Source organism: Oncorhynchus nerka, linkage group LG15, assembly GCF_034236695.1.
Source record: "Oncorhynchus nerka isolate Pitt River linkage group LG15, Oner_Uvic_2.0, whole genome shotgun sequence".
Classification (NCBI taxonomy): Eukaryota; Metazoa; Chordata; class Actinopteri; order Salmoniformes; family Salmonidae; genus Oncorhynchus; species Oncorhynchus nerka.
Genome location: NC_088410.1, coordinates 10,301,578 through 10,310,224, shown reverse-complemented (window position 1 = coordinate 10,310,224; position 8,647 = coordinate 10,301,578). Strand labels below are relative to the sequence as shown.

General features: G+C 54.2%; 1 protein-coding gene across 1 annotated transcript in view; it reads right to left on the bottom strand.

The window, feature by feature from the left end:
* Positions 1 to 4,014: 4,014 nt before the first annotated feature.
* Positions 4,015 to 8,647, bottom strand: part of LOC135560324 (protein sidekick-1-like) — a 104,742-nt gene continuing 100,109 nt past the window's right edge. Inside the window, exon 6 of the mRNA XM_065002188.1 lies at positions 4,015 to 4,127. Coding sequence (XP_064858260.1) covers positions 4,015 to 4,127 — 113 coding nt within the window. The remainder of the gene's footprint in view (positions 4,128 to 8,647) is intronic.

Below are 8,647 nucleotides of genomic sequence, written 5' to 3'. Positions count from 1 at the left end.
AGGGTCCACTACTGTACTGTCTACTAGGGTCACACTACTGTACTGTCTACTAGGGTCCACTACTGTACTGTCTACTAGGGTCCACTACTGTACTGTCTACTAGGGTCCACTACTGTACTGTCTACTAGGTCACACAACTACTGTACTGTCTACTAGGGTCACACAACTACTGTACTGTCTACTACTGTACTGTCTACTAGGGTCACACAACTACTGTACTGTCTACTAGGGTCCACTACTGTACTGTCTACTAGGGTCCACTACTGTACTGTCTACTAGGGTCACACTACTGTACTGTCTACTAGGGTCCACTGTACTGTCTACTAGGGTCCACTACTGTACTGTCTACTAGGGTCCACTACTGTACTGTCTACTAGGGTCTAGGGTCCACACAGGGTCCACTACTGTACTGTCTACTAGGGTCACACTACTGTACTGTCTACTAGGTCCACTACTGTACTGTCTACTAGGGTCTACTACTGTACTGTCTACTAGGGTCACACTGTACTGTCTACTAGGGTCACACTGTACTGTCTACTAGGGTCACACAACTACTGTACTGTCTACTAGGGTCACACAACTACTGTACTGTCTACTAGGGTCTACAGGGTCTACTGTACTGTCTACTAGGGTCACACAACTACTGTACTGTCTACTAGGGTCCACTACTGTACTGTCTACTAGGGTCCACTACTGTACTGTCTACTAGGGTCCACTACTGTACTGTCTACTAGGGTCCACTACTGTACTGTCTACTAGGGTCTACTACTGTACTGTCTACTAGGGTCCACTACTGTACTGTCTACTAGGGTCACACAACTACTGTACTGTCTACTAGGGTCACACAACTACTGTACTGTCTACTAGGGTCACACAACTACTGTACTGTCTACTAGGGTCTACTACTGTACTGTCTACTAGGGTCCACTACTGTACTGTCTACTAGGGTCACACAACTACTGTACTGTCTACTAGGGTCACACAACTACTGTACTGTCTACTAGGGTCACACAACTACTGTACTGTCTACTAGGGTCACAAAACTACTGTACTGTCTACTAGGGTCACTACTGTACTGTCTACTAGGGTCCACTACTGTACTGTCTACTAGGTCCACTACTGTACTGTCTACTAGGGTCACACAACTACTGTACTGTCTACTAGGGTCTACTACTGTACTGTCTACTAGGGTCACACAACTACTGTACTGTCTACTAGGGTCCACTACTACTGTACTGTCTACTAGGGTCACACAACTACTGTACTGTCTACTAGGGTCACACAACTACTGTACTGTCTACTAGGGTCCACTACTGTACTGTCTACTAGGGTCCACTACTACTGTACTGTCTACTAGGGTCCACTACTGTACTGTCTACTAGGGTCACACAACTACTGTACTGTCTACTAGGGTCCACTACTGTACTGTCTACTAGGGTCCACTACTGTACTGTCTACTAGGGTCAACTACTGTACTGTCTACTGTACTGTCTACACACACAACTACTGTACTGTCTACTAGGGTCAACTACTGTACTGTCTACTAGGGTCCACTACTGTACTGTCTACTAGGGTCACTACTGTCTACTAGGTCACACAACTACTAGGGTCCACTACTGTACTGTCTACTAGGGTCCACTACTGTACTGTCTACTAGGGTCACACAACTACTGTACTGTCTACTAGGGTCCACAACTACTGTACTGTCTACTAGGGTCCACTACTGTACTGTCTACTAGGGTCCACTACTGTACTGTCTACTAGGGTCCACTACTGTACTGTCTACTAGGGTCAACTACTGTACTGTCTACTAGGGTCCACACTGGTCCACTACTGTACTGTCTACTAGGGTCCACAACTACTGTCTACTGGTCTACTGTACTGTCTACTAGGTCCACTACTGTACTGTCTACTAGGGTCAACTACTGTACTGTCTACTAGGGTCACACTACTGTACTGTCTACTAGGGTCCACTACTGTACTGTCTACTAGGGTCCACTACTGTACTGTCTACTAGGGTCAACTACTGTACTGTCTACTAGGGTCACACAACTACTGTACTGTCTACTAGGGTCCACTACTGTACTGTCTACTAGGGTCCACTACTGTACTGTCTACTAGGTTCTACTACTGTACTGTCTACTAGGGTCACACAACTACTGTACTGTCTACTAGGGTCCACTACTGTACTGTCTACTAGGGTCCACTACTTTACTGTCTACTAGGGTCACACAACTACTGTCCTGTCTACTAGGGTCACACAACTACTGTACTGTCTACTAGGGTCCACTACTGTACTGTCTACTAGGGTCCACTACTGTACTGTCTACTAGGGTCACACAACTACTGTACTGTCTACTAGGGTCCACTACTGTACTGTCTACTAGGGTCCACTACTGTACTGTCTACTAGGGTCACACAACTACTGTACTGTCTACTAGGGTCACACAACTACTGTACTGTCTACTAGGGTCCATGGGCTAGGGTCACACAACTACTGTACTGTCTACTAGGGTCCACTACTGTACTGTCTACTAGGGTCACACAACTACTGTACTGTCTACTAGGGTCACACAACTACTGTACTGTCTACTAGAAGGGGGTATCAGGAGACAAAACAACATCAAGACAACGTTTCTGATGTTTACACCATCTAAAACACTTTATTACTGTGGAGGGGTGTGTGTGGAGACTGTGTGTGTGTGTGTGTGTGGGTGTGAGAGTGTTAGACAGAGGTGCTTAGGCAGGGTGGAAGACAGACTGACTGCTCTAATCAACACTGTCTAAACTGGTCTTGGAGGAGGGAGAGAGAGAGCGGGGAGGGGATGGAGGATAGGAGGGGAGGGAGAGAGAGAGAGGAGGGGATGGAGGATAGGAGGGGAGGGAGGATAGGAGGGGAGGGAGAGAGAGCGGGGAGGGGATGGAGGATAGGAGGGGAGGGAGGATAGGAGGGGAGGGAGAGAGAGAGGGGAGGGGATGGAGGATAGGAGGGGAGGGAGAGAGAGAGCGGGGAGGGAATGGAGGATTGGAGGGAGGGAGAGAGAGAGAGAGGGGAGGGGATGGAGGATAGGAGGGGAGGGAGAGAGAGAGCGGGGAGGGAATGGAGAATTGGAGGGAGGGAGAGAGAGAGCGGGGAGGGAATGGAGGATTGGAGGGAGGGAGAGAGAGAGCGGGAGGGAATGGAGGATTGGAGGGAGGAAGAGAGAGAGAGAGGGGAGGGGATGGAGGATAGGAGGGGAGGGAGAGAGAGAGCGGGGAGGGAATGGAGAATTGGAGGGAGGGAGAGAGAGAGCGGGGAGGGAATGGAGGATTGGAGGGAGGGAGAGAGAGAGAGAGAGAGAGGGAGGGGAAGGAGGATAGGAGGGGAGGGAGAGAGAGAGAGGGGAGGGGATGGAGGATAGGAGGGGAGGGAGAGAGAGAGCGTGGAGGGAATGGAGGATTGGAGGGAGGGAGGGAGAGAGAGAGGGGGAGGGGAAGGAGGATAGGAGGGGAGGGAGAGAGAGAGCGGGAGGGAATGGAGAATTGGAGGGAGGGAGAGAGAGAGAGAGGGAGGGGAAGGAGGATAGGAGGGGAGGGAGAGAGAGAGAGAGAGGAGGGGAAGGAGGATAGGGGGAGGGAGAGAGAGAGAGAGGGGAGGGGATGGAGGATAGGAGGGGGAGAGAGAGAGGGGGAGGGAATGGAGAATTGGAGGGAGGGAGAGAGAGAGAGAGCGGGTAGGGGATGGAGGATAGGAGGGGAGGGAGAGAGAGAGAGAGCGGGGAGGGAATGGAGAATTGGAGGGAGGGAGAGAGAGCAGGGAGGGGATGGAGGATAGGAGGGGAGGGAGAGAGAGAGCGGGGAGGGAATGGAGAATTGGAGGGAGGGAGAGAGAGAGAGAGAGAGGGGAGGGGAAGGAGGATAGGAGGGGAGGGAGAGAGAGAGAGGGGAGGGAATGGAGGATATGAGGGGAGGAGGGGAGGGACTCTTCCTGTCATTTGAGTTTTTAAGCCTCACCAGGTCTGTTGTGTGTGTGTGTTACCTGGCGTTAGCAATACACTCAAGTGTAGCTTCCCTCCCTGCCACGACAGACATATTCTTCGGACCAATCACAATCACCGGAGCCACGGGCTCAACCAGAGCATCAGGGTCTGAGAGAGAGAAAAAGGGAGGAGAGGGAGAGAAAAAGGGAGGAGAGGGAGAGAAAGGGGGGAGAGAGAGAGACACAGAGACAGAGAGAGACAGCGAGAGAGGGACACAGAGACAGAGAGAGAGAGAGAGAGAGAGAGAGAGAGAGAGAGAGAGAGAGGGGGAGAGAGAGAGAGAGAGCGAGAGAGAGAGAGAGAGAGAGAGAGAGAGAGAGAGGGAGAGAGAGGGAGAGAGAGAGAGAGGGGGAGAGAGAGAGAGAGGGGGAGAGAGAGAGAGAGAGAGAGAGAGAGAGAGAGAGAGAGAGAGAGAGAGAGGGAGAGAGAGGGAGAGAGAGAGAGAGAGAGAGGGAGAGAGAGAGAGAGAGAGAGAGAGAGAGAACGAAGGAGGGGAGAGAGAGAAAGAGAAATTGGGGAGAGAGAGAACGAGAGGGGGTGAGAGAGGGGAGATCATTTCATTTTCACACATCCTCCACATGTACACAATACACACACCCTCCACATGTACACAACACACACACATCCTCCACATGTACACAACACACACACCCTCCACATGTACACAATACACACACCCTCCACATGTACACAATACACACATCCACTCCAATTTAAACAATCAACTTTGGAGAGGTTGGTTGCTTTTGAGTGTGTGTATCCTGCCGTGTGTGTTTGTGTGTGTATCCTGCCGTGTGTGTTTGTGTGTGTATTGCTGTGGGAGCATAAGGACTCCCTGTGGAGATTATACAATGAAACTCCTCAAAATCAAATCATTCTATTGGATTAAATACCAGGAAAATAGAACACACTGTGGGAGTGAGCGAGGGAGAGGGGAGGGAGAGAGGGGAGGGGAGAGAGAGAGGGGAGGAGAGAGGGGGAGGGGGGGAGAGAGAGAGAGGGAGAGAGGGGAGGGGAGAGAGGGGGAGAGGAGAGAGGGGAGGAGAGGGAGAGGGAGAGAGAGGGAGGGGGAGAGAGAGGGGAGGGGAGAGAGGGAGGGGAGAGGGGAGGGGAGGGAGAGAGGGAGGGGAGGAGAGAGGGAGAGGGGAGGGAGAGGGAGGGGAGGGGAGGGGAGAGGGGAGGGGAGGGAGAGGGGAGAGGAGAGGGAGAGAGGGGGGAGAGAGGGAGAGGGGAGGAGAGAGGAGAGGGGAGGGGAGGGAGGGGAGGGAGGGGAGAGAGAGGGGAGGGAGGGAGAGGGGAGGGGAGAGAGAGGGGAGGGAGAGGGGAGAGGGGAGGAGAGAGGGAGAGGGAGAGAGGGGAGGGGGAGGGAGAGGAGGGAGGGGAGGGGAGAGAGAGAGGAGGGAGAGAGAGAGGGGGGAGAGAGGGAGAGGGGGGGAGAGAGGGAGAGGGGAGGGGAGAGAGAGAGGGGAGAGAGAGAGGAGAGAGGGAGGGGAGAGGGAGGAGAGGGAGAGAGAGGGAGAGGGAGAGAGAGAGAGGAGAGGGGAGGGGAGAGAGGGGAGGGGAGGGGAGGATGAGAGACAGAGGGGAGATGAGAGAGGGGAGAGAGGGAGGGGGAGGGAGAGAGGGAGAGGGGAGGGGGAGAGGGAGAGAGGGGAGGAGAGAGGGAGAAGGAAGAGGAGAGGGGGGGGAGAGAGAGAGGGAGAGGGATCCTGCCGAGGGGTGATGAGAGAGGGGAGGGAGAGAGAAACTCCTCAAAATCAAATCATTCTATTGAGGGAGGAGGATGGAGAGGGGAGGAGAGAGGGGAGTGAGGGAGGGGAGAGGGGAGAGAGGGGGGGAGGAGAGAGGGAGGAGAGAGGGGAGGGGAGGGAGAGGGAGAGGGGGAGAGGGGAGGAGAGAGGGGAGAGGGGAGGGGAGGAGAGGGGAGGGGAGGGGAGGAGAGGGAGGGGGGGAGGGAGAGGGAGAGGGAGGGGAGGGAGGAGAGGGGAGAGAGGGAGAGGGGAGGGGAGGGGAGAGAGGAGAGAGGGAGAGGGGAGGGAGAGGGGAGGAGAGAGGGGAGAGGGGGAGGGAGAGGGGAGGGGAGGGGAGGGAGAGGGGGAGGGGAGAGAGAGGGAGGGAGAGAGAGAGGGAGGGAGAGAGGGGAGAGGGGAGGGGAGAGAGGGAGAGGGAGAGAGGGGGAGGAGAGGGGAGGGGGAGGAGAGAGGGAGAGGGGAGGAGAGGGAGAGAGGAGGGGAGGAGGAGGGAGAGGGGAGGGAGAGAGAGAGGGGAGGGAGAGAGGGGAGGGAGGGGAGAGAGAGGGAGGGAGGGAGAGGGGAGGGGAGAGAGGGGAGGGAGAGAGAGAGGGAGGGGAGGGAGAGGGGAGGGAGAGGGAGAGGGGAGGGGAGGGGAGAGGGGAGAGGGGGAGGGAGAGAGGGGAGGGGGAGAGGGGAGGGGAGGGAGAGAGGGAGAGGAGAGAGGGAGAGAGGGAGGGGAGGAGAGGGAGGGGGAGAGAGGGAGGGGAGGAGAGAGGGAGAGGGAGAGGAGGGAGGGGGAGAGGGAGAGAGAGGAGAGAGGGGAGGGAGAGAGGGGAGGGGGAGAGAGGGAGAGGGGAGGAGAGAGAGGGAGGGGAGGAGAGAGGGAGAGGGGAGGGAGAGAGGGAGAGGGGAGGGGAGAGAGGGAGAGGGAGGAGAGAGGGAGAGGGGAGAGGAGAGAGAGGGAGGAGAGGGAGAGAGGGAGAGAGGGAGAGGAGAGAGGGAGGGGAGGAGAGAGGGAGAGGGGAGGGAGAGAGGGAGAGGGAGGGGGGAGGAGAGGGGGAGGAGAGAGGGAGGGAGAGGGAGGGGGGAGAGGAGGGAGGGGAGGGAGAGGGGAGGGGAGAGAGGGGAGGGAGGGAGAGGGTAGGGAGGGAGAGGGAGGGAGAGGGAGAGGAGGGAGGAGAGAGGAGAGGGGAGGAGAGAGGGAGAGGGGAGGGAGAGGGGGAGGGGAGGGAGAGGGAGAGGGGGAGGGAGAGAGGGGAGGAGAGAGAGGGGAGGGAGAGACAGAGGGGAGGGAGAGAGGGGAGGGAGAGGGAGAGAGGGGGAGAGGAGGAGGGAGAGACAGAGATGGGAGGGAGAGGGAGGGAGAGAGAGAGAGGGGAGGGGAGAGAGGGAGAGGGGAGGGGAGAGAGGGAGAGAGAGAGGGGAGAGAGGGAGAGGGTAGGGAGAGAAAGATAGGGGGAGGGAGAGAGATGGGGGAGAGAGAGAGATATGGGGGAGTGGTAAGGAGGGTGGGTGGGTGGGAATGTGGGAGAGAGGGAGGGTTGATGCATAAAAGAATGAGGCCTGAGTACTGAAGCGCTTTCATTGGTTCCCTGAGCTAATGTCTATAAGGCTATAAATCAACAGGCTAACACAGTCCAGTATCAGACAGGAAACACAGTCCAGTATCAGACAGGAAACACAGTCCAGTATCAGACAGGAAACACAGTCCAGTATCAGACAGGAAACACAGTCCAGTATCAGACAGGAAACACAGTCCAGTATCAGACAGGAAACACAGTCCAGTATCAGACAGGAAACACAGTCCAGTATCAGACAGGAGAGATTCAGACCCACTACTGGACATCATGGTCTGACCCTAAAACAGGGGAACACAGAGTCATCCTAAATTACAACTAGGGGAAGATTAAATAAACAGGATTGGTACGGTTTGAGAGTGAGAGAGGGAGGGAGGGAGGGAGAGAGAGAGAGAGAGAGAGAGAGAGAGAGAGAGAGAGAGAGAGAGGGGGATAGGGAGGGGAGAGAGAGAGAGAGAGAGAGAGAGAGAGAGAGAGAGAGAGAGAGAGAGAGAGAGAGAGAGAGAGAGAGAGAGAGGGAGAGAGAGAGAGGGAGGATTGACAGAGCTGGCAGGTAGTTCTATCTCAGATTAGACGGTAATCTCTCTCCGAAAGGATTTTCTCAGATTACAACTTGTTGTTTCTCCTATTAAATGGACCCTGGACAGGACATCAGGGTGTGTAATCCCTCCAGCTCAACATATATGTGTGTGTGTGTGTTAATCCATTCAGACACATCCCTGTAGGGTCCTAGAGAGTAGGGAGACATGGCTCGGGGTGTGTGATGTTAGCAGAATGTGTATTAATAGAGTTGTCATATCATCCGTTTGACACTCACATAACACACAGGCCAGAGAGACACAGACAATACCTGACGCATATTTAAAGGAAAGAGCTTTGACTATGTACAGACTCAGTGAGCATAGTCTTGCTGTTGAGAAAGGCCGCCGTAGGCAGACATGGCTCTCAAGAGAAGACAGGCTATGTGCTCACTGCCCACAAAATGAGGTGGAAACAGAGCTGCACTTCCTAACCTCCTGCCCAATGTATGACCATATTAGAGAGACACATTCCCTCAGATTACACAGATCCACAAAGAATTCGAAAAACAAATCCAATTTTGATAAACTCCCATATCTACTGGGTGAAATTCCACAGTGTGCCATCACAGCAGCAAGATGTGTGACCTGTTGCCACAAGAAAAGGTCAACCAGTGAAGAACAAACACCATTGTAAATACAACCCATATTTATGTTGAATTATTTTCCCTTGTGTACTTTAACCATTTGTACATTGTTAAAACACTGTATATATATAATATGACATTTGTAATGTCTTT